Source organism: Stegastes partitus, unplaced genomic scaffold, assembly GCF_000690725.1.
Source record: "Stegastes partitus isolate 25-593 unplaced genomic scaffold, Stegastes_partitus-1.0.2 Scaffold499, whole genome shotgun sequence".
Classification (NCBI taxonomy): Eukaryota; Metazoa; Chordata; class Actinopteri; family Pomacentridae; genus Stegastes; species Stegastes partitus.
Window position 1 is genome coordinate 268,445 of NW_007578230.1, and position 26,969 is coordinate 295,413.

At 40.5% G+C, this 26,969-nt stretch overlaps 1 protein-coding gene across 1 annotated transcript in view; it reads left to right on the forward strand.

Annotated features, from left to right (window-relative positions):
• The first annotated feature begins 4,880 nt into the window (after positions 1 to 4,880).
• rbpjb (recombination signal binding protein for immunoglobulin kappa J region b) overlaps positions 4,881 to 26,969 on the forward strand; it is a 50,812-nt gene continuing 28,723 nt past the window's right edge. Inside the window, exon 1 of the mRNA XM_008287419.1 lies at positions 4,881 to 5,046. Coding sequence (XP_008285641.1) covers positions 5,027 to 5,046 — 20 coding nt within the window. The 5' untranslated portion in view covers positions 4,881 to 5,026. The remainder of the gene's footprint in view (positions 5,047 to 26,969) is intronic.

Below are 26,969 nucleotides of genomic sequence, written 5' to 3' on the forward strand. Positions count from 1 at the left end.
AGGCAGATGTGACAGAGCCACTGTGGTATAATTTAATCAATCACGCTGGTTTTTTTCCCCCCAATGTCATATACAGGCTATGACAGAGCTGCCAAATAGCGTGTCTGTGCAGTTCTCACCCCACCGTACGTTTGGCAGCTTGAACTCACCGTGAACCGTTCAAGCCCAGGAAAGGGGAAACGTCTCTTTCCTCATGCCTCTGATTCGCCTCTCTTTCAAAAGAGTCGGCTTGCAAAACAGGCGCTTTAGCTCCCCTGACAGTCTGCAAACTTATCACCCTGTCATTTTTTTTTATAAAAGCAGTCAGACTCTGTGATGTCTTTGGGACCTAATTGTAATGACAGTCATGTGATAAAAGTGGGAGGCTTTGAACAGAGGGCGAGAGGGGAGTAAAGGCGTGCCTCGCTCGGACTCATCGTCCTTTCCATTTGTCAGACTGTCTGCCCTTGTCCACCCCTGGGTTTTCCCATGTGGCCGGAGAGCAAGACAGATGGACATAACGGACGGATGGATAGACACCCTTCTCTGCTGTGAACTCAGACTCACACGAGCCACAGATGATTAATTTGTGATTTTTACTCTTGTGATGTTCACTGAGGGGATACGATTTTATCAAGTGGCTCTAATTGTTGCTAGGCTTGAAAAGACGAGTTTGTTTACTGCAGTAAATGGAGTTGCGTGGCGTGCCAAAGTCTGCTTTCCTGTCTCTGTCTGGCTCCCAGCCCATCCTTCACATCCACATTTATCAGCGTTTCTGTCTGCTCACCAGTCTTACATTTGACCCAGTATCTCTCGACCCACCTATCTCTGTCTGTCACGGCTTCTCACTTTTACTGTGTCTGCTTGTTTCAGGAAGTTTCACCACCCTCTGGCTGTATCAAATGACTTTGAGTCAAAGAGCTGCTAATCAGGAAACTCAAACTGCGCTTCCTTAATTGGTTCACTTTTCCCCTCATTTTGTTTTCACCCTTTAAATCTACAGATAAAAAATAATTTCCCTCCTTTTAAATCATCTGTTTTTATAAAAAGTGCTAGTAGTGCTTCAGCTTTACGGGATAAGCTGGATGTGATAATTGCCTGGACCTCAGAACAAAACTTGTTAATTTCACCATTTCAGCTTAGCACTCCAAAGAAAGGAATTATGAGACTTTACTGTTGATTGGTGCAACACCACCCTTTAACCAAATAGGACGAGCAGAGACAACACAGATGGGATGATGTATTACTGAGTGGCGTTTCCACATGGGGACAAGGATTTTTCTTTCTTTCTATCTCAATCTCTCTTTCATTCTGAGCCATGAGCTTAAGCAGTCAAGTGAGTGGATTTATAGACCTGAGGCTTATGGCTTAGTCATGATTGCTTGAATTGGCTCTGCCTCTGTTAAAATAAATGGTTTTTAGTCCTAATGAGAGAACAGGACATGGGGGAAGATTGAGAAGATGGAGAAAAATGAAGAAAAATCACAAGCAAAGGAGAGCAAAGAAATGACAGCAAAAACCTCAAAGACGCCTTAAATCATGTGTTTGAGTGGCCTTTTAAACATGTCATGTTTTACAACGGCTAAAAAAGGTCAGAGTTCAAATCTAGTTAAATTCCTAATAAATTGCTTTTAAATGTAAAAGCGAACAAGACTCTTCTCCTTTTCAAATTTTGCTCTCATTTTCTCAGAAAAGTACTTGCATTTGTATAGTCACTGCTGCTTTTTCTTTTTTTTTTTTTACTGTGTTCAGCTGTAAAACATTTGAGGAAACTTTATGCTTCCCCATTCAGCTCTGAGTGTAACTGGAGGTTCTCCGCCGACTATAAAAAAAAGAGAGGGAAAGGAAAAATGGTTGAGGGCAGGATGAGGTCCTCGTCTCTGCGTCTTCATAGTGCGGGCCGCGGGCCAGGCACACTCTCATGCAAAACCTCATCTCTGCGACTCTTTACTCGCCTCCCCCCCCTTTTTTTCTCCCTCTTTCTTTCTATCTTTCTGGCAGAACAATGAAGCTCCGTAAAAATGAATTATGCATCTGAAAAATATGAAATGTGTAGATTTAAACAGTGCACACTTGGGGATATCACATCCGCTACTTTATACGGAGAAGCTGTTTGGTGTGGTTGTGCACTGACACTGAGAGGTCATTTGTCAAGGACAGAGGTGGGCAAAAATATTATTTCATGCACTTGTATTTCTTGATTTTGCTCTTGATTCATATTTCCAGAAGTGAACAGAATAGTTGAGATATTTTAAGAACTGTGCTCATTAGGCTTCATCCTTCTGTCTACATGAACATTTTAGCACCATTTCAGAAATAATCTCGGTGCATACTAACATGCCAGAAAAGGCACATCACATGACCATTCACATACAGGCCTGTGGGTGCCAGTGTGAATAGGAAGCAAGGGGGTTGGTTGCTTAGTTGTAGGAAATACTAGGTTGGAGGGACAGCAATGGCCAAAAGCAGTGCCGTCATTAGATCTGGCCGAGGCAATAGCCACAAATATTTCACGAATAGCGCCAGATCTACATTTTTTCTTCACAAAAGTAAGAATAATAAAAAAAAATGGCCCTGCATCTCATCATCTGTCATCCCAATCATGCGTTAAACCCCTTGAAAATAATATGATACTGTTCTTTAAAAAAAATATTATGTTGCTGTCAGTATAAGTTTACTAAAGTCAAAGTATTTTTCTGTCATGTTGAATGTTTTTATTATTGAGACTTTTCAGTTTCACAGACTCACAGCAAGATGCAGTGACATTGGCCTCTCTAATCATTAAAGTGACTTTCAAAATTTGGCAACAGGTTACCAAGTAAGTAAGTTTTCTGTGGTTAGATTAGCTATCATCAGGTTATGGATCGAATTTGTGGACAGCAACACAACAGCAGATTTGCTCTGATTAATATTAGTTGTTTATTTGGAGTCCTGTCTTATGGTAGTTTGTGGGTGAACTTTTTCCCCTCACCAGCAGCTGCATCTCTTCTCCTGGACTATTTAAAGAGTTGGTCATCCCAATTGCTATTAAATTAAACTTATGAAAACATGTATCCAAGCTGTGTAAATCAAATAAATAGGACTAATTCCAAGGCATGCTTTGTTCTAGCTAGCCTACACTCACTGTGATATTACTGTGGAACATGAGTTAAGCATTAAAAAAGAGTGGGATGGGCTTTCTTTGCGTCGAGGACAGTGTCTCACGCTTTGTATTCGTTTTGCTCGGAAATTACTTGAAAATGGTGCAATTATCAGGTTGCTGCTGGGCTTGGCCTCAATGTGTCAACGCCTCTGGTAAGAAATAAGAACAGTGGTTTCCTTAACTGCTGATGGCTTAGACAGCAATGTAAACAATGTCTGTAATTTGTTATAGCTATTGAAATAACCACTGGTAGCGAACGCGGATGTTTTTGTTTTGATCTACAAAACTGTCATGGGATCGGAGTGTGACCAATCAGAGAGCAGTGTTTTCAGAAGTCTCCATGCAGCCTGCTAGCTTAGCTTAGCACAAAAAGGCAGAAATAGGAAAGGGAGACACAACAGTTTTGCTATGTTCTGAGGTAGTAACCAACACCCTCAAAACTCTGTGGTTAGTATGTTCTTTTTCACTTTGAACAAAAACCAAAGTGTAAACGTCGCTTATACTTTTCAACAGGAAAGCAAATAAGCATACTTCTCATAACCTTGAACCACTTCTTTCATCTCAGCCCCACGTGTTTCAAGAAGAAGTAAGCTTGTAGTTGAAAATAGTTTAGTTTAAAACATTCAGCGAGTTTAAACATCACAGCACTTCTGCCAACTATTCTCTTTGTGTTTGTCTCTTTAGGTCTTTTTCACTCAACCGACAGCGACTTTTCCCACACAACACAGCCACAGGCAGATCACACACACAACCTCTAACAAATGAAAGCACTTGCTATCAGTGTGGTCTCCGAAGCCTTAATTTTTTCTTTGAAGTTGGAAAAACTCCCACCAGAAGTCACTTGTTAGGTGAACAAAGATGCCAAACAGATTTAAATGAAGGGTGCAGAGACAACAACACAAAAGGGGATGGGGACCTACATGAAGGTTTATGGCTTTTCCGACCCCTCCCAGATAAACAAGAATGCCCTGACCTGTTTTCTCTGTGAGTGATATAACAGCTAAACTTTTGGAAATTCTCTCTGGCTGGGGGAGAGACAGAGGCAAACAGAAAGGCTAATAAAGCCAATGCCACATTTCCAAGCATGATCATTCTAAATAATAGCCTCCCTTGTACTTTTGACTGAGGTTTGGTGTGGAGGGTGGTCATGGGACTCCCCAATGTGATGGCAATGCACTAATCTGCCCTGTATGGCCCATTCACATGTGTTCACACCATTGTTTCCACATTCTAAACAGGGACAGAAATGTAACCCAAGGGAATTGTAAATTTAGTGTGCACAAACCCTCCACTAATTTCTGCTCTTAGGTAAAGTCAGCGTGTCCTTGCAGGCTCATCACCTCTCAGGCTTTTCGGGAAGTATACATGCATAATATTTTGGCTGTAATTACATGCAGCTGTTAATACTGCAAACTGCAGAGACGCCATGAGAATACAGGATGCATACAACAAAATGTGTGTGAGCCTGGGAAAAAGCGAGGCTTTCCTCGCCACTAGCGGTTTTCCCCCTCCTAACCGATCGGTGCAGTAATTTATTACCCGGTAAACACGTGGGAATAGTATTTCAGCGCCACAAGATAAACAACTACTCCACTTTACGCACATCTCGCGATAAGGGACGCTCCCTCTGTGCTCGCCTATTGTGAGAGTTTTCCTAATCTCGCGCTATCTTGGAAGTTTCCCACGCCTGTTGTTGTGGCGTCTGCCCTTTTCGCTCACTCTCTCTCTCTGTGTTGCTGTTACCCGCCGCCTCCCCTTTTTCTCTGTCTTCCTCACCCACCCCCTTTCTCTCCGTCTCCCTCGTCCCTGCACCTCCAGTCTGCTTCTGTTGTCTCGGCGGATTGTTGGACTGTGGGAGAGAAAGGATATCGCGAGTATTGGAGTTTTGGTGAGAGTTTGTGGAAGATGGCGCCTGTTGTGACAGGGTGAGTCTGAGATTCGGGGCTGGCGGTGGGGAGCGGAGTTGAAGAGAATATAAGTTATTGCTGTGAAATAGCTCAATTTTAGTGCACATGATGTAGCCTGGTCACAATGCAGCGTTTTGACCACTGGTTTAGTCGCCAGAAGTCGCTTCTTTGTCTCAGCGTGTTTGCGTGCGAGTGTTTTTTCTTTCACCAGTTAACGTTACTTGCCTGAGCTGACTGTTGCTGCAGTGTTTGGTGAGCTAGCCCCAGCTAAGCGATACTTCACCCCCGGTGGTCTTTTCTCCCAGACAACGGCGAGCAGTTAGCTGCCAGGCTAGCCAGAGAGCTAAACGCCACCAGCAATGCATGTTTTTGAAGACAATTTAACGCTGATATGCCGTATCCTCCCCCCCGACTGGCATACACTGAAAGCACTCGTGTAATTCCCAGTACTGCATTTGTTTTCGAAACGTGCTCAGCAGCTAGCCGGGCAGCACGTTCACCAATTGGGTCCACGAATCAACACAGTTAGCTGTCCGATAATGGACGCCAGCTAGCGATATTTGACTGAAACACGTTGCGGCTTTGTGACCAAGGCAGTGTTTTTAAAATGTTGACTGTATTTGCTGACGCCGTGATGTAGTTTGCGCTTTCCACGGCGTGCTAGCTGTGAGTATTTAAGGTTAAGGGCACCACACACAGCGAATAGCGTGAAAAGTATCAGGACTTGAGCTCCCTGCGTGTAGTGCTGGAGAATAGTATTTACTAGATAAACGGCGACATGGAGCTCCCGAAACCCTTATTCTAATAGAGGTTTTCCAAAGTTGAGTGCATCTAAGGACAAAATTCACCGATAAACACTGGCAGCCATATGTTCTTAACCCTATCATCGCGTAAAAAAATCATCAAAGTCCTTCTAATGAACCGTCGCTCTTAGTATAGTTTCCCATTTGCAGTCTCGGTGTAATGACTTATGTTGAGCCGCAAAATGTGAAAATCTCTTCCCAGATGAAGGCTAAATATTAGATAAGCAGCTTCTGAATGCCATGTCATGACACACTGTTTATGTAAATGTATAGTGTTTCTGTTTTTGTCTAGGAGATAGTTGCTTTTTTTCACTATTTACAACAGCGCTGCATCTTCATATTATTGCCATGGATGATTAGTCTGTTGATTGTTTTCTTGATTAATGGATTCGATGTTTGTCTATAAAATGTCAAATAATAACAAAAAAACGTCTTCTTCTGTCCACAACCCAAAGAGATTCTGTTTGCTGTCACTAAAGAAGACAGAAGCTGTTTAAGGAGCTAGATTCTGATCATTTGGGCGTTTTTTCATTGAATGCATTTGAACTGATGATTTAATTATCAAAAATGTTAACATTTAATGAATAAGTTGGCAACAGATTGGTTAATTGGTTAATTTTTGCAGCTCTGAATTATTATTATTTTAATTCTACTTAGTCTTTAATTGCATCTCGTACATCTCAAGGCTTTCAAAGGGAAATTTGACTGACATTTTCAAATTGTTCACTGAATTGATAGAGGATGTCAGCGATATATATATTTTGAAGTAGACAAATGCTGCTTTGTTTTGTTGCTCATTATTTATAAGCAATGTGAGCATATTTTTCGACATTGATAGGTTATAGCTTGGACCGGGTGCTGTGTTCAAATGAGCCGATTGTTTTTCTGCTATAGTTAGGCTATGGAGTAAACCCTGATTAAAATTATTTGCCTGTACATTAGCTAGACACAAACCTTTTTTTTTTTTTTTGCACTGTTGAGGCAATAATCCCCACAGACAGCTCAGTGGGTGACAGACATTTGCAGGGCTTGTTGGAGGTGTGTGTGTGTGTGTGTGCGTGCTAGGAGGAGAAGGGGAGGTGGATTTGAGGGGGGTGGTTTAGCTGTGCATGTTCATTTGGGGCTTTCCAGCAGACCTGAACTGATTTCAGTTGGGGGGTTTAAGGGGAGGAGGCAGAGGGAGGGAGCAAGCAAGAGGGCAGGCGGGTCAGGTCTGGGTGGCTGGCCACCTGTCCAGATGATATCTCCAGATTCATGTGTGTTTGGTTGTGTGTGTGTGTGTGTTTTTCTGCAAGAGGGGAAGAGGGAGCGGGGGGTCAGTGTGGGAGAGAAAGATGACATGCGTGCTTGGGCGAGAGAGGTTTAACAGAAAATTAAAGTGCCATAAGGGTCTTTTTTAGCCGGTGGCAGACCTAGTTCACAGTAACGGTTAGAGGCATCAGAGAGCCTAAACACAGCCTGTTGCCCCCACATACTGTGTAAATGGTTCTGGCTTTACACAGGGAGGGGCTCCATAACCACAGGCTTGTTAATGGTATCATGGCTCTCTTCTACAGTATTGAAAGGCTACAGTTGAAGCTTTCTGTCTTTGCTCTGAAAGTTGTAACGTATGCTGGTTTCACTGTCACAGTCTTTGAAGTTGAAAGCTGAAATCTGTGTTGCCTGTCATCTTGGCATTTGTGTATCATTTCAGCCAAACTTTGCCTATTACTGGAAGGTAATTTGTTAGTAGAAAGCTTCAAGTATGTGTGTTGTGCCTGGCCATCATTCTCACTGTGTTTGATCGTGGATGTGGAGGATTACAGGTGGCATTTACTAATTAGTGTGACAATTGGCAAAAAATGATTGCTTTTAATAAAGCACTGCCTTTTACTGCATAGCTTATTCCATTCAGTGTTCAACTCCAGTGATATCCAAAAAGCTAGAGCTTTGATGCACTATATGACGAAGGTATCAAACGCAGCATTTGCTCTCGGTTTGAAAGATGAAAAATAAAGAAGAAGAGCTGCAGTCAGCTTGAATTCATGTCAGTTACAGCTTATTCAAATGATGATATTAATGGGGTATTTTCCTGCCGTGTTCCTAAGTTCACATGGGCATGTTGTTTTAAGTCTACAGTACACTACAGTATTAAAAAAAAACTATAAGGCCTGTAGATGCCATGTCATCTGGTTTTATTTTTATATTCGGTGCATATTTTGGATCTAAACTTTAACTACACTTTGAATATATGTTGCAAACGTGGTAATAAAAAATGCTAAGATAAATTAAACTAGGGATGCAACTAACAGCTATGTTCAGTGTCAATTAATTTATTGATGAATCATTTTGTCTATAAAGTAGCAATTTTAGTGATTGATTGTAAATGGCTTTATTGCTGTTAATAATTTGGTTCATTGAAATATATTAACAGTTAAAGCAGAAGACGAGGAACATGCATGTCAGAAAATGTTTTGTTGCTCTGCTGTAGTACCTGTTTGCTCCACCAGGTGGAGCTTCATACAGTTCAGTGAAACGGAGTTAAAGGTGTGTTTGCTGAACACGTGTAGAGGTCGGATTAAATAAGTGTGCCTCACTGCTAAGTTTGGCAACTACGTTACTGAACTGTGCAGCATCAAATTGTAAATAAAGACGTCTGGCAGCTGTCTGGTTTCGATAGCTACCTGAGGCTTATATTTAACGCTAAAAAGAATTTTCAAATGCTAACATGGGTTGGGAGCTAAGTGCCTGTCAGCAGAAAGCAGCTATAGATGCGGACTTTTAATAGCAGCAGAACTCTGTTCACATGTTTCCTACAACATTCAAACTAAAGTGATTAGCAACGCTCTGTTCTGACAGCCTTCGACTGATAGATTTGATGCGACCATATGAGGGGACGTCTCTTTCCAGCAGCTAGACTAAAGTTACCACGTAGATCAAGTTAAAGTATTATTTTGATGTAAAACTGCTGTTAAAAAAAATCAATAACGTCACAGGTTATTTATTGTGGAAACTGCAATATGTATAATTTTTTTAAGGGCCAAAATATTGTAAATTAAGACATTATTTTTTGCTGTTTAGTTTATAATTCAAGTAGCCTGGTGTTTACTTTATCTGATCTTCAGATTCCTAATGTACTGAGCTACTTTGTGGCACTGTTCCATTTTGTAGCATTTTGGGTGTCACTGGTTAAAAATGGGTTTTATCAGCATATGGAAAAACAACCAATCTATTTCATTCATTTCAATGATTAACTGATTATTGTTAACATGTCCGGCTGTTGGTTGAGGATATATATATATTTTTAACTTGATTCTCTACTATGGTGTGTAACAAACTCAAATTTTTAAATCCCAAAGTGAAATAATCAAACTAGTCATATTGTCCAAACAGCATCCCAAAACCTAAACATACTCTGTTTGCTTATGATGAGAAAGAAAATATATTTAGGTATAAAAATAGGGTACCTGCAGACATTGTATATAGCTACTAAAAATCAAAAGTATGGTTCATTTTGCATCACTTTAGTGCTTCATAATTGAGCTTAAATGAACACGATCATATTGTAGTGCTACAGGATGCAGTCTTGACATGTGTAAGTGAAATCTGCTATCATTTTGCACAGTGTACTCCCCAGTCTTCCCTGGTTTACCATGGTCTTACTCTGAACAGTGTAGATTGCTACAAAAACACACAATGGCAAAAACTTCTGGATCCAAAACAAATGTAGAAATAAACAGTGTTGATTTCGCAATTTTTTGTCCTACGCTTATCCAGAGAAACTGATTGTGATAGCTGAAAGAGCAGCACTGTTCACCTGGGATGATAAAAGCATGAATCACTTATTTCAACACTGCTCTGCCTTTGCTGTGCCCCTGGGGGACGGGATTCCATTTAGCTCACCCCCCCTCTGTCCCCCTGCCAAAAAAAAAAGGACGATGGAGTCTTTCAGGCCAAAAGCCAAGCGTCTCTGTGCTGGTGTAATGATACTACTGGGCCTTTCTTTGAGACACAAACTTGTGTTGTTGTATTTATTAGCATGAGTGTGTGGTTTGAGCTCTGCGGCAGTGTTGATCTGATCAAATGAATGTGTGTATTGAAGAAAGCGCCAACTACGTAGACATAAAAGTTGATCTGTGTGTGTGTTTATGTGTGTGTATGTGCACGTGCATCAATTCCCCAGGGTCCTCTCCTCTTCCCTGCTTCCTTTTATAAAAGGAGAGATTCAGAGAGAGCAGCAGATGTCGAAGCGCTGACCTTTATGGTGGCAAAGGCTCAGGCTAGAGTTAAAAGACATGCCGCGTCCCCCTCCCACCCCCCTCACCCCTCAAAGCAGCAGCCCCATGTCCACCCGCATGCACACACACACACTGTGCTACTGTGGCTGGGTAGGTTAACGATGGAGATGATACAAGCTACCTGATCTATGTGTCACCTCAGGATCCTGCAACCTCCAAAGCTGCCCTCTATCCACCCAGAGCTGTGAAAATCTTCAAAGTGTGTGGCATGTGGGGGTTACAAGGCAGGGGGGAGCTGCACAGAAATCACAGGCAAAGCACCAAAGCAAATGTGCCACCGCCAGACGTCTTTAGGGGGATTTATTCCTGTGCATACAGTAGCCTATTGTTTTGGAAGTTCATACATATCCATTACTTCACATGATTGAAATATCCCCCGAAGCCTATAGTTTCAGTCAGGGTTCAGATTCAACTTGTTTGGTCGAGTGACGATGGACCTCTTAAAGCACCACACGCCCTCGTTGACTCAGTTTCTTCATTCTCTTGTTTCCCTATTCAGGCTGTTTGTGTCTGTCTGTCTCAGGGGGAAAACCACAGGAGACACCCAAGGGGATAGAAATGCACATTTTTGTGTAATTTGGCTTGGACCACTGCCAGCTTGGCACTCCCCATTCTTGGTCCTCAGCCACCTGCTAAAGTGTGCACAAACCAGATATACCAACATAGCATGTCCCTGTGCTTTTACTTCCCTCCTGCCTGTTTGTAGCACAGTGGCTCTCTTTCTTGATAATGCATTTGAGTGACCTTTTTCGTGTGAGGTTGAAGAGAGCCAAAGGTTGAATCCTGATAACAAGGTTGGATTTCTCATACAAAGCCACAACAAGGGGGGGTTATTGACTTTTGCAAAGCTTGGAATGCATTAGGCTGAGCTAATAGTTTTTGTCTCCGGCTCTTCCAAAAATCTTGCTGCTGTTTGCTTCGGTGAGGATGGGACGGAACATTCTGATGTAAATCTAAAGCCAGTGTGGTTTTTAAAACAACCCTGGCGTCATGTTTGATAGAGGCCCAAGTCCTCTTGGTGTTGTTGTTGGCGTTGGCTTCACTGCTTAGCTAAGACAGGCAAGCGGACAGGAGAGACAGAAAGCTAACACAAGGCAAAGACGACAGGCAGTGGAAGTACGTACCCCTCCGCTGACTCTTGTTTTGGAGCAGCTCTTTGTCTTTCTCACGTTTACTCTCTACTTCCAAGAGAATTTCCTCAACCCAAGAGTTTGCCTTTCCCTGCCCCTGTTTCTTTGCTGTTTGTAGTGATTACAGCTTCGCCAAGGGAATGGTGGTTTCTACTGTGTCAGCAGTTTTTGCCTCCGCTGTCCCTCCACATTCAGGATGTTTCATTCAGAAAACATGAGCTGATTCCCCCAGTCTGACTCCTGTTTGCTTTCACTCCGCTTCAGTGAGCTCACTCTTCTTATACCTACTTCCTATGTTGCAGCAACTGTAATTCAGAGGAAAAAATAGTAGACTGAACACTACAACATTGTGTGTTTGTTCCTCTCTTCCTTTTGTTTTTCTTTAGGGAAGAAAAGTAAAAGTGTTGAAAAAGGGGGATGTATATGTTCTACGTTCTCCTCGAAAAGGAAAGTCATGGCAAGATTGCATGAGTATAAACTATGCTACTCTAAGGTTGCAGGAGAATTCACCAGCTAGGCTTCAAGGATAGAAAGCTTTATTTTGTTATTTTAATTGCCATTTGATTTTCAACAGTGGCTGTGAGGGCTCAGAAGCAGTGTTCAAGTTTTGCTGTTGTCAGAATGTTCTGTCTGTTCTGACGACTACACTGTGCCGGTTCATCCATTCAGACAAAGGTTACACATATACACAGGATCTCCCCTGTTGGGAAAGCCCCTAACAATGCACCTCCCACAACTGTGAGCAACTGCCACTATTACTGTGTTAGATAAGGAGGGAGCGGCGAGCACTAAGCCAGACTGTAGTAAACCTTACACAAACATATGTTGTTATAGCGGTAGGACTGTTAGTAGCATCATATAAGGTCAGCTGATAGCCACGGATGGTATCTAACACCTATCCTCTGCGTAAATGGCTCCGATGAAAACATTGGTTTAGGTGTTATCAATCTGTGCAAGCTTTGTATTGACATTGTAATGTGCATTATTGACATTACTAGATCTCAGCATATCAAATCAGGTGTAGGAGAACATTTGTTGTGCCTTAGTCAAATTCATTAGACAGATTGTATGTAGTCATTGTCTTTTTGTGTAAGTCATGAAGCCTGTTTTGGTGAGATATTTCAGCTTATTTTTACCGGTATGCCTGAAATGTTGTGTCTGACGTCAACCATGTATTTGTCATGTGTTTTTTTTTTTTAAAGCTAAATGTCAGATTTCAGCCTGTGATTTTTGCAGGCCTGCCTCTACAGAGACCACTGCCAGTATATGCCCAGGCAAGTGATCATAGCCCTGGGGAGACAAACAGTCTGCATCCCCCTCTGCAAGAAAAAGAGAAACATGGGCACAAAAAGGAGTTATCAAGGGTCAGGAAAATATTGAAGAGAAGGGTTGGGATTCCAGGAAAGGCAAACTGTTATCTCCAAATGTTTCTTTGCATTGTCTGGTTGTTTAACTAAGGCTGCCGGACAGTTTTACTGAAGAATCCGCCTGGTGGCATTCCTGTGGCTGTTGACGTCAGGAGGTTTTGGCCTTTGCTTATAATCACAATGAAGTAATGGACATGTGTGCCGTTTTATGGAACGGCCTATTGATTGTGGTTTTGGAAACAATGCTTTTTTTTTTTCTTGAAGAGAGGGTTGTTAATGTTGTGGTTGATCATCTTGCACTTGTGGCTGCAGTTTGATGTTCTCTACTGTTGCCATCATTTTGGAAGCACTGCTGAAGAATGTATGGGAGGTTCATATGAGCTCATGGAAGGAAACTAACTGGTGTGTGTTTCTTTTTTTTTTTTTTTAATATCCCCTGGTTTATCTTAAAAAGTCACCAGCAAAGTTTCTGTGTTTATCACCCCTCTGGATCTATTAGAATTCAACCTCAAATATCCTAACCTCAACCCCAGCTCGCCTAAGTGTCTGGTAGACAAATGAACCAAGGTTTGCTTTCATTTACCACCACTCAGCTAGTGTTCATTTACACGACACTGCATGAGAAACTTTTACACTTAAACCGTACAGACTTGTGTCTTATAAAAAATCAGTGCGATCAAGATCCAGGAAACATGACTTATCTTGCAACTTGTCAATGACAGAGTTGCCAGTTTTGGAGAGATGGCATGTTTTGAAGAGGAACAAGTTGCAGGAACAGCATCTCCCTTCCCCATCACGACAGCAACACTGAAACCAGACGACAGCCTTGCGCTGACAAAGTCATTGCTAAACTACACATATACACACAAGCGTGCTGTGGTCTCTACATTTGGTTTGGTTTGCTGAGGATCATCTCACAGTATGTGAGCTAAAGGTCATGTCTCACTCTCCCTCTCTCTGGTTCTGCCAGGAATTCTATTTTCTCTCTTGTTGCAGCGCAGTCAGTCCTTTGGGTGGTTTTGAGGCAAGGGCAGGGCAAGACAGTGGTTAGTTTGCCTGAGCTGATAAATGCCCAGAAACTGCGCTTAATTTTGGATAGTCCTGTTTTAAAAGACAGACATGTGTACTGGAGATACAATCACAAGAGTTAAAACATTTGCAGCTAATTTGGTTATTAAACAAAGACCTCCTCTGGTGAAAATGTAGTATTTTACATTGTTAACAGTTTTTTTTAGGTTTTTTACATGCTGGAAGACACACCATGAGCAGACTAAGCATTTCAGCCTTGAAACTGGAGTATCGTGATGGCCGTCCTCAAAACATGGATTAGGACTTCTGGGCTTTCATATTTAACAAACATAAGGAACCACTCCTGGCAACTAGGGTGTGACTTTCTTTATCATTCTCCGTCTTCGGTTTCTGGTTCGAACATGTATGGCTGAATCACTTCAATATTACAATATTGCCATTGTATAGTGTAGAGTACTTCTACAGTGTTAGAGCAGATTTGTAGGTGAGCTGGGCTGTTTGAGAAGCAGAGAGAGGCAGGGCTTCATGGATCCACACATTCTTAAGGAAGCAATGGTGTCGAATCAAGCGGAAGAGATTACACCTAGAGCTGCAATGAGTAGTTGATATGAAAACAGAAAAAAGTGACTGCTAAGTATTTAGATAACTTGATTATATCTATTAAAAATCCCCTTTCTAGCAAAAATGGGAATCATTTGATGCAGTTCCAGCCTCTCAAATGTTAGAACTTGCTGCTTTTTATGTTCTTACTTTATAGTAGTCTGTGTTTTGGGTATTGTTATTTTTTGAGTTTTTTTTTTTTTGGATCTTAGTTTGGGCTCTGCAAATTTTTTTTTAATAGACTGAACCACTAATTTATCTGTTGGTAAATTCAGTATATTAATTGATAATTTAAGTAATCTGTGTTGTTAATTAGTCTATTGGCTACATCCAGGCATTTGTCAACATGAGAACTTGGTATTACAGTTCTGTGGTGAATACGCCGCTAACCCTCTTGGTCTTTTTGTACACTTGGGCCGTTGTGCAACTCAAGCTTGTGATGTTATAACAAATGTTTTAATCACGCGGTCACAATACTGGTTAGGGGCAAAGAAAGTATTTAAGTGAGTGCATGTAATGAAGCACATGGCTTGGTTTCAGTGAGAAACACTGGTACTGAAGAGCTGCTGTGTGAAGTCTGCTGATGATAAATAAGATTGAAATTGTGAAGGAGACGGTGGCATGTTGGAATGGGGACCACTTCCGTAGCTGCTTCTGAGCTTTGTGAAATAAGATAGCAATTCATACATAATTCTAAATGTTAAATATATTCAAATGCTTATAATAATTTTTGCGAGGAAATATTTAATAGTATCATAGAATCAATTTAAGACTACACCACAGTTTTTTTTAGCCTTTGGAATCATATTAGTCAGACAAGGGCTGCAACTAAAAATTAGTTTCCAGAACCATGTTGTTTTTTTTCAGATTGTTTTGTCTACATAATCTCAGCAAGCGGTGCAAAATATCTGTTGTAGTTCTCCAAAGCCCGAGGTGACATCTTTAACTGATTTGTGTTGTCCAACCAAGTTACATTTATTATCGTACCAGGCAAAACAACAGAATCTTGCGTTGGGAAAGCTGCAAACAGATAATGAATTAATCATTTACCAAAATAGCACGAGCTACAGTAGTACTGCTGTGGTTGATCTAGACTCCTCACAATGCTTCCCCCTGGGTTCCCTCTCGTTCCAGCAGTGAGTCATCAACTCAGCAGAGAGTGAGAAGGGGGAGAGGGGAGCGGGAAAGGGTGGTTCATTCAGGGTTCAAGGCTCTCTTGCCTTGTCCCCTCTCTTCTCTTTCCTGACAGTTTCCCCCAAGCACATGACCCGTCTCAACTCTAAACCCCAGCCGCTCTATGTGGTTCTTTGGCTATAGTCACACTTGTCACTTCTGTGCCTTTTTTTCATCATGAATGTCTAATTTTGTGAGAGCGCGTTGCCGTGTGTCCCTGCACTAGGCCTGGGATTTTTAGTTCTGGCTTTAGAACAGCCCACATGACTTTATCCTGTTCTTTACTTTCATCTTTTTACGTTGATAATATGAGTGAGCTGTTCAGGACTTGGTGGTTAAAGAGACTTTTGTTTGATTTAACCTAAAATTAAATAGTATTTTGGTTGGATTGTGACCTAATTATATACAAGCTCAGTCCAATACAATCTTTCACTTGTATTTTTGTGTTTGCATAAATATGCCTGGCACCCACTCAAGCTTGGACTGTGAAACGAATTGTTTAAATAATCACATTGCTATAAAGAACTAGAGCACTTTCTGAATAATCAATGATTCTGTCAACTATTAAATTGCTTTGTAAATGTTTTGATATTCTGTTAACTGCTTTGAGTAATTTTTTTTTAAAGAAAATAAGTCAAAATTATCTAATTCTGGCTTCTGCAATTTGAATGTTTTCTGATTTCTTTACTCCTTTGTGACCATAAACAGTATCTTTTGGATTGTGGACAAAACAAGAAATTTGAGAACACCATCTTGCGATTTTGGAAACACTGATTGACATTTTACAGATCCAACCACTCACCGATTATTCAAGAAAATAATCGTCAAATTATCTGACTATGGAAATTAGTGCAGTTAGTTGCAGCCCTGCTCCTGTTAGAGACACTATGCAAGTAGAAAGTACTTTTCTCAGTGTTCGTCGGGTTTGTTTTTCTCCTCAGTGGCAACAATATTTTACGAAATAGAATATTAAGAGGTTGGTTTCTTGTCATAGATGCAGGTGAAGATGGACACATTTAGATGGTAAATTTCACTTATATTAACAAGGCTTGCTCAGCAGCTCTTGACTCTTGTTTCCTGTATCATCTTTCTGCCTAAATGGAGAACAATAATTCCGACTTTTTGTTTAAAGATACACTTTCACCCAATCTAGTCAGCTTTACACTGTTTTCTTTATGACAGAGCTCAAGCTTGATCAGACCTGAGCGAATTGATTTAACCTTGTGCCCAGTGATACTGCGACTGGTCAGGAGGAGTGTCCGTCTCAATTTAGGACACATGTTATCTGAGGACTGAAAGGGGGCAGGTGGCAGACAGTAAAGAGGAAACGGAGTCAGAGCTTCAGAATTCACAAAGGAGACTTCATTAATGATAGAACAAGTATTAATGGGATTGTGTGTGTGTGTGTGTGTGTGTGTGTGTGTGTGTGTGTGTACATCTGAGTCCAGGTTGGCTCTGCAGCACACACTGGAAATTTCATTACTTTGTTTTCAGGACATATTATATGTGCACAAGTAATGGAGTATGTACTTGCTCAGTATGTTCCAGCCCCTGTGCCAGATTACACTCGTTAAAGTGTATAGTTGGTGTGCAAGTAAGTGTACGTCTAGATGTCTTATTGATTGTGTGCCAGGCCAAGAAGAGTTTTAAAAAGTCTGTCCAGAGAGCTCCATATGGAGCATTGATGTTAGAGAGTGCGGTCAAGAAGGAGAGAGGGATGGAGGGAAGGAAAATGAATGAAGGGAGGGAGGGAGGGAGAGAGAGAGCAAGAGACAGAACGAACGAGGAGGCCTTTTCTTTGGCTTTTCTGCCTCTGTCATTAAGCTCTCCCATGTCAAAGACAGATGGAGCTGGTGCCTTGTGTGTATATGTGTATGCATGCACTTGCAAGTGCAGGCTGATGTGACCCACCCAACTCTACACACACACACACACACTCACTATTGAGCCCTGCCCTTGATTCTGCCCCCAGTGGGGCGTCTCAGGGCAGCTACCAGACCTCTGCCATCTGTAGTCAGTCAGCCTTGAGGGTCAGGCAGCTCATCAGCAGTCAGTTCACTTAGTCATTTCTGTCTGTTTCTGTTGTAACATAAAACTCCCATTTTATTCCTTATAAAAGATCATTTTCTTAGCATTTGTGATATTGATCACACTAGCACAGAACAGTAATCGATGTGAAATGAAAACTGCAAGTTGAAATAATGCAATAAGTGAATTGCAAAGGCTGAAAGTCAAGTATGTTTGTTTTAAATAGTAAAAGTTTTGTCTGACCCAGGGTTTAAACTGTTGTGTCAATGGTTTACAAATTCAAGCTGTCCTCCTCCTGTAACAGTCAAGCTACTGATGGTGTCTCATGTAATTATGATCTTCCATATGCTTTAAATATGTTACATTACTGAAGTGAAGCAGGGAAAAAAAAACACAAATCTAATGACACTGTCTGTGAGAAAAATAGACGTTTTATTAATAAAAAAAAAAAACTAAAATTGTTCAGCCCTGAATCATATTGTCTTCATGTTTTGTTTCATCATTCACTTCGGTGATGTAATGAAGTAGCATTTGACTGTTTTTTGATTAGTGGTTAGCCACGCCACCACTAGTAAGGAAAAGTTTAACATTATACCACATTGAGAGGCCAGTTAAGGTCAAGTACAGTGATTGTAGTGGGATGTGTAAAGATTCAAATATTTTTGCCTAGAAATGCATTAGATGCTAAAATGCCCAGTTGCACTGTGGTTTTTCGTAGCATATTAATATTACAAACAATATCCCACAATAATGGGATGTTTGTTTCTACCTTTGATGTCTTGTGCCGCTTCACTGACAAAACAACAAATTCCACTTCAACATGCATTCTGCTCTTGAACTGATCTATCTCTGGTTCTTTCTCTACACTGTCTCTCATGGATAGCTGTGGATGTTCCACAGAGACTTTGCTAACAGGCAAGATTGTGGCAATATTTGTAGTGACTCTGTCCTCAGCACTTCTAACTGGCTGCTGCAGTTGTTGGCATGCACGATGGCACATGCCAGGCAGCAGTGCCAAGCACAGAGTGAGCCTCCAACTCAAGCTACGTCCCTCTGTTGTCTCCCTTGCTGTCTGGGAGACTTGCTGTCCACTCCTTTTTCCTTATTTACATGCCCCTCATTCAAACATTTGCCCAGGGCTGACTTGGAATACAAGTTTGGTGCCCAAACTTGGCCGCCTTGGCTGCGACAGTTTTTTCTCAATGATTAAATATGTGCTTGAAAGATTTGTGGGTAATACCCATGCTGTGGGCCACACACGGAATAGCACAGTGCTGCTGAGGAAGTGAGTGTGTATTAAAGGAAAAGACTGATGTTTGTGCTTGCTGTGTGTTACAACTGTGCAACAATGTGCGTTCGGGCTGTGACATCAGTATGCAGGTATTTTTCAATAGGCTGCCAGGATTTATGCAGCCAGCAGGCTTGAATTTGCAAATTTCTCTCACTTAACCCCAGTACACACACACACACACACACACACACACACATTCACTTGCTTGGTGAGACTTGTTATTTCCACCCATTTTTCTCTGTCCGGTCTTGAAGTCTTGAGTACACGTCATACACAGGTAACCGTAACAAGGAGCACAGTGTCTCAATCTCAGCCTGCTCTTGTCTTTCAGATGCTGCTGATTTTTGGCTAGGCTTCACTTTGTGAGGCTTCAAGGCATGTGAGAACTCCTCAGACATCTTTTATGAGCCTTTTAATAACTCCCATAATGTTTACTTATTGTGTCTGGCAAAAATCAATACAGTTGTAGGCAGGTGTCAATTTACGTAGGCTGTGCAGTAAATGGTCATCAGCTTCCTGCAACCCTCAGACATGAAGATGAACCCTTTCTTGCCCCTCACCAGTTACATGCACTGCCTACGAGACTCCTATAAGATGTTTGTGTATAAAAGAATGAAAAATCCATTCAGTGAAAAACATTTTGATAAATGTTAAAATAATTTGTCCCCAGCTTCAGGAATTTTGCGAATCAATATAATTTGAAAACTTCTGCCCTAAGCTGAAGAGGCCACCTCATTTTACACCTGATATCAACAGGTGATCTGTCATGGTGTACATTATCTCAAGAATGACATCCAATCCAAGGGATCGTTTTACTGTAGTCATCCCTCAGCCTGCATGGTGATGGGATCTCGACATTTCAAATTAGTTGGACTGAGTGTGCAGATTTGTCAGCAAATAAGGTACATCCTAGGTTAACGGCAGTAGTTTCAATAACAGGCATTCCACATTATTAAAGTAGTTTTTGAGAGACGACACAAGTCAGAACACGAGTACATCATTATAGTCAAGAGTTCATTTAGAAAGTATATATAACAGGAGTAGGACAATCTTGATAATCTTTAAAAACAAAAAAAAAACAAAAACCAAAGTCTTGACAGGTATCTATTTATAAAACTGTTGATTCTCATCTTGTTCTCTTTTCTGCGTTTCTTTTTTTGGTTTTTCCACTGAACATTATAAAAAAAAGGGGGAACAAAGTTAGTGGGGCCAGGAGGCTACGTTGCAACTGTGCACACACAGAATAGTCAGTCATATCTTCAAATTTGTCAAACAAATTTGTCATTTGTTAGTGCATGCCCACAAGGCTGCAGTCAGTCATTAGGGAACATGTAATTACAAAACACTTTAAGCTGTTATCTGCTGTTTCTGCACAGCCAAATTTCTTCTGCCAGACTTAGTGCCAGCCTTTATATTGTGTTCAATCATGAGCACCCTTGGTTTAGCTGTATTATTTCAGTGTTTTAACCACTGACAGCACGGTTGTAAACAAATGTGTGCTCAACAAATGCATAAAGGTGAAAAAGTTGTCTTAGAAATGAAGTTTTTCCTTGTACCTCTGTGTAGGCACCTTGTTTTCAGCTATGGTTAGAGAAGGGTTCATATATTTGGTGTCACAGAGATGGCCGATGGCTATGGAGGCCAGTGGAAGCTGTGAGGGAGAATAGTGTTGATAATGAGGTGTACAGCCACTCCGAGGAGTTGTGATATCTGCTATCAGCCCTCAGGCAGGGAAACCAGACACCTTTTTATAGGCCTAATCCCTCATCCCGTCCCTCCTCTTTCCTTCACACTGCTGTTTGTGTGCACTGTCCTGGAGCTCAATGTGTCTGTGTGTGTGTGAAAAGTGTGTACGTGTAAATGCAAATCCTTGCACAGACATGGGGTTTCATATTCGCACATAGCCTGTGTCAGAGTGCACTTGACCCACCCGGGTGTGCAAGTGCGACAGAAGTGTGAAAAACTGTTTAATTATGTGGAAATTGAAACTTGCGCTTGATAAATACGGCACGTCTAGTATCAGTTTTAATATATCAGTGTTAATCTTGATGCAATAAAAGTACGATACAAATCTGCTTAATTATAACAAAGTTACAATAGTATTTGTATATAATTTGTCATCAGAACGGAGATCATAATATTTCCTGTTGAAAGATGGAGCTTCGTGCATCTGCTTCAGACAATCAGAAAGTGGTTTAAAGCCAAACCCATCGTTGTATGGTCGTATAATCAGGATCAGGCTACGTCCACATGCACACTTATGCAGAACACAGTGCCTGCTAGTTGACCCCAGAGGCTACACCCTAACCCTCGACCTTGAGCATATGAATGATGGTGTCTGGCGTCCGTGTGTTGTGTTTTGGTCTCCTGGGAAGTACTAGGTCCACAAAAGATAGATGCATGCGTGTTAGTCTGTGTATGTTTGTCTATCTAAAATCTAGAGAAAACATGAAAGTGCTCAGTCAAAGATGTCACACTTTATCAATTCCACTGCTCAAATCTGAATTATGCTGCCAAAACATTTTGCATTGTTGAAATTTTATCAAACAGAAGTTTCAGAATTTCTACATTGCAATAGATTGCTATGAGCTCTTAACTGTTCTGGTGTTTCTCTGGCAGGCAAATTATTCTCGTCAACTTGTGTTTAGCTGACCGACTTCCTTTGATCTCTCAGATATTTTGTAATCTAAGCTGGAAGCATATACATTTTGCAAACTGGTGTACGCTGTTAGTTGCACCCAGGCTGTTAATTAGAAGTCCCATTTTCTTGAGAAACAAAAAAGTCCAGTCATGGTTCATTTTGAATAAGAGCATCAGTGACAGTAAATCAGTCACCGGTGTGTCTGCTCTAATCAAACAATCTTGCCTTTACAGTCATTTTAACGCACGTCACGTTTCGTTCACTCATAAGGCCAAAGAAGTTGACAAAATAAACATCCCACAAAATATCTAATACCACCTTCGCTTCAAAAAGGTCAACATAGGCTGGAGTCTCTATGCTGAAGTGTTCAGTGTTGTTTCAGTTCCTGTGAGCAGAGCAATTATTTCCTGTGCACTCCCAGTTTCTATGAAGAGAAGGGTTTTGTAATGTTTAGTGTTTAATATAACGTGTATGGAGATGAAACACGGATATATCTTCCTCCGCTAAGATGTTACGGTGATGTATATGGTGACACAAAAATGCACCTCCTCAAAAATGTAATCGTGGAGAAAGCAAGAAATGTGATTAGATCAGTGGCGTGGTGTTTAGTTACAGTGCTTTTTTAAAGTAATTTTTGTCATGCAAACTAGCAGTTACTCTCAGTGCTTCTACTCACCACAGATATCACTCCACATGAGGGTTAAATGTGAGAAATGTTCCCTCAACATGGTACTGTGTGGCCCAGTAAGGTCCACCGCCTTCGTGTGTTGCAGTTCGTCTTTGAAATCTACAAGTTCTGCTTCTTCTGAACTGTTGCTAATTTCTGACTTACTTGGAGGTCTGTTTTAAGCAAGTTCATGACTCTCTGAGCCCTCAAGAAGTTTTAAATAGTATGACACATTTTTGATGCCAGAAATGTTTTTAAAAAAGGAAGTAAAAGAAGAATTTCTTTACCAAAATCCACAAGTCCAAAATTTTAAAAGTGCCTACAGGTGTTACTATTAACAGAAATAAATAGTGGATCTCCAAAATCTAGATGTTCGAGCATTTACATTTTTAACTTATTTGCATGCATGTCTCCGTTTACTCTGTGTCAGCACATCCTGCAGTTTAGCTCAGTTCAGCGTTTGTCCGTTGGTTGTATCTGACACAATCTAGTTCGAGTAAATGAGGCCTGCAGAATAAAGTAATATCATGATTTTAATCTTAGATTCTGTTCATTTTTCTGATCAATCTGCATGTCAATCGCAGTTAGTTGAAGGACCTTCACAAAGTTGAAATTCTGACTATTTTACTGCTAATTTCACGGTGTCATTTTGCTTCTCAAAGGTCATGAAATTAATTTAGCCATATTGTTACAGCCCTGCTAGGAATTTTTTGTAAAGCACTTTGAATTGTTTGGGTATGAAAAGTGTTGTAGAAATAAAGTTGCCTTTACTTGCCTCGCTACGGTACCATGAAAAAAAAAAAAAAGTTTGGATTTGATGTATCAGATATATGCTTGTGCAACAGAGCAAAAAGCATATGTGTGTTTTCTGCACTTTTGCGTTGGTGTAAGTGTCTTTTCAGTCTAGCACACAGCACTGAGGACATGTCAGAGTGTGTATTTTGGTCTCTTCGGAGCCTTCGGGTGTTGATGTGTGTTTTTTCCTCAGAACTGTTTGGACTGTCAGTCACAGCTGTCAAACACATCCCCGTATGAACGGCAGGCTGAGTTCACACTCTCTCAATCAACCCCCCGTTGCGTGTTCATGTGTTGACGTGTGTTAACGCGTGTTTGTGTGTTAGCATGTGGAGGTGGGTGGTCGATCCTCTATTCATAGCAACTGCCATCTCTCTCTGTCACTAAAACCTCATATGTCATGCTACCTGTCAAAGAATGATGAGAGAACCCTCCCTGCTTCCCCACCATGCGCCACTCACAGGTTAATTTTATTCTATTACCAATGTCTCACTGTGTTGCAGCTCTACTTCTGTCATATGTTTAACTTGAATAGACATCTGAGAAAGGATTTATCAATGAAAACCACAGTTTGGAACCACATTTAATGCTCATAAGTGTTTGTTCCTGTAGTCGTGATTGGCAGATTGTATAAAAGAATGAGATCTGGATGTCTGCCATAGAAGAGAGAGTTCAGTGGTTTTTGTAAGGTGTGTGCCAGACATCCATTTAAAGCAAAAAGAAAGTGATTTCACATATTTGATGAACAACTTAAAATGTTCTAACATTAAAAAAAAACATCTTTTTTTGTCATTTTTAAACACAGATTGAATAAAAAACAAGTTGCTGCTATTTGTATTAGTTTTATTTTTTTTGGAAAGCATTTATTGTATCACTGAAATCCCTCAGATTCAAAGGTGTCAAATAATAAAGTTGTTTAATCCAACCAACTGTCCAAAATCCAAATCAGCAACAATTGAATCAGCCCTATTTTCCATTACATATGAATCAAGTTAAAATTAAATAAGAATTATATTTAAAAAAAAAAAAAAAGGGTGTGACATTTCAGTCTAAAATAAGATTCTTGAGGAGGCCAACAAAACCAGGGTGTGCAGAAGAATCAGTTTTTAAAAACCCTGTCATCACTTGATTTATAGAATTTTGTGTTGTGAAGTAATATCTTTATCTACATAATAATTACAGCCATGATTACCATGCTGCCCACTGGCCAAAAACCTTAACATGAAAACAAGATACAGTGCCTCAAAAATGAGCTTTTCAAAGAGAAAAGGTTTATTAATTCTGATGAACTCTATACAAAAGGCACACTTCCCTTTCAGTGCATGAACTCCCCTCTGATTTCTAGATGACTGGATTACTGTCAGCCATCTCTGCTTCAGATTTGACAAACATTTTTTTTTTTGTTTTAAGTGATCCTCAGTATGACTTGCGGTTGCGTGTGTGTGTTCTATGTAAGAGGCTTGAGGGGAGGTTCAGTGTGGAGTTTCACTCAGTGTCTTTGTCGTATCTGCTGTTGGTTAGAGGTGTTGGGTTTTAATAAGCTACCACAAAAATATGGTCTGTCACCCTCTGGCTGCTCTTGTGTTCAGCCTCTGAGAAATTAAAGTGTCAGTCTGGTGTCAGTTTCTGAATATTTGTGACCATCTGTGTGTATTTCTAAAGCAGCCAAAATGCTGGAAGATGCTTTTGGGAATTGACAATATAAACAACTTGTATTGGCAATATTGGAAAACACTGTTATAATATGTTGTGAATAACTGGTATTGTTTCCAATTGTATATTTGATTAGATGGGCAGTTTGAAAAGCCACATCTGTGTGTTTGAAGTAAACCTTATAAATGAAAATATTCAGGATATTTCAGTCTTAACAGTTTAATTCCTGCATACTTACCATAACATTACAAGCATTTTATTGTGCCCTCAGTATATTGTTGTTGGCAGCATGGAAGAGCTTTTATCAATTTTCCCAGGGCTCACAAGCTCCAGTTTTATTCCAAACAGCATTGAGAACAATTCAGAACTAATCCATCATTGTAAAAGAGACGCTGACAGTCCTGGTAAAGTTCAGAATGGAAATATTAGGCCTGAAGCTCTTACACAGCGTTCCCTTCACCGTCTCAGATTAACGCATGCATTCAGGCAAACAGGTGACATGTCAGAAGTGCGTGTGTTGCCTCAACTTTGTACCTCTGTGATTTCGTGTGTCTACAACTTTCAACCAGTAGCTAACGCTCTCTGCAGTTCTGTTAGGACCCCCATTCTGTCAGTCATAAGCCAGTCAAGCCAGCAGACGGAGCAAAACAAGGTGCTTCTGCTAGGCACAGTCCGTAAAATTAAATAGAAAAGACGTGCGGACTGCAGACAGTTGCTGTTGGCCTTTCTTCTAAGAACATCTAGTTATAGCAAGTCTGTATTTATTTTAAGAATAAATAAAAAAAAATCCTGTAATTGTAATCAATAGAAATATTAGCTGTAGTCTGCATGAGATTGACTACAGGTAGTTCTACATTTCTACATTTAAGACACAAATGATTAGAAATGCAGAACATTCACTGAAGCTTTAGAAAAATACTTTGGTCTTTGAAAACTTTGCACACTTCATGAACTTCAAGTGTATGATGCCTAATGATATTCTTTCTGGTCATTAAAAGTGCTGCTTTTCAGATGTTAATGATGATTACAGATGTAGTTACAACTGTAGATTAATTATTTTCATAGTTTAAGAAGAGATGAGAATATAAGTGTACTGATAAGATGTACATTTCTTTTTGATTTAAAAACTACTTTATATGCCTTTGCACTGGAAACAGTCAGGTGTTATGTTTTCAGGCTGTCTAACTGCACACAGTATATCTTTGGAGTACCTTGAGAGAAGTTATTCAAATCTGGCACAAACTCACTTGGACTGAACAGTGAATGAACTGATTAGATTGTGGTGCCCAAAAGTAAGAGGTGGTCTGTGTAAGGACTGCAGTTAACACTCATTTTTGATCAATCTGCTTCATCTCCATTAACGAAGTACCAGAAAAGCGCGTCCACAACCCGGTGATATTTATTTAAATTGCTCTTTTTGCTCACACACCAGTCCACATCCAAAGATACTGAGTTACAAAAAGCAAAACAAAAGCATCACATTTCTGGTTTGGGAAACTGGAAACAGCAAGTTTTGGACACTTTGCTTCACGGAAAATTTTATAATTAATCGTCTGTCAGAATAGTAGGAAATGGTTTTCAACTTTAGGTATATACACCAGAGCTGTTTACTAAATTGTTGGCATTAATGTTGATTTTTTTTCGTACTGTCTGGCGTTAGCGTGATGTTGCTGCCTAAGCTGGCACAGCTTGGCAGAGATGCACACATACGAACATTCTCATGATGAAAACGTTTATCCTGTGTTGATGTTTACAAAGTTGCTTGTTTAAAGAAACTGTAGAAGAAGTACTTAAGGCCTGAATGTTGCCATTTTGGCCCCATAGACACAAGAACTGTTAGTGCACCTCAGTACCTCCCAATGAAACTACAGAGTCAGGACATCGTCTTCCACTGCTTCCTCATAAATAGAATGACTGTTTGTCCCATCTTATACCAGTTCACTGCCCTTGGCACACTAACCCATTAGTAACCGTGCCAGGGTAAGCTACCAGCAAGTTGGCTTAGAAGTTTAATGGGCCTATCAGGTTCCTAAAAGGATATTGGCAAAGTAAAAAGGCCCTTTACAGGGTTCATAAACAGATGTGAAAAGAACATGAAATGTGGGGGGAAATGACTTTGATAGCTGTGAAAGCAGAGACTCCACACATTTGTGCAGCATGCTTCATCTGGTGGCGCTTATATTAACACCATTTGTGTGGTATTTAGAGGCAGTTATATTTAGCATAGAAACATGTATTTGTGATGCAGTGTTCTGTTTGTTCTGGGTTTGGCTTTGGTTAAAAAAAAAAAACACCCCCCAAACAAACAATTGCCCGGAAAGATGAGTAAGAGGATCGCTTAACATGCAAAACCAACGTACTCCATTGGTGTTATGAATATATTGCTTCCCCACTTTCTTTTGTTATGTCTTTACATATTTTAGCCATTTACTTGACACTCATTAAAGTCACTTGAAGTAAGAGAACAAGTGCGCTGTTAGTGGAATA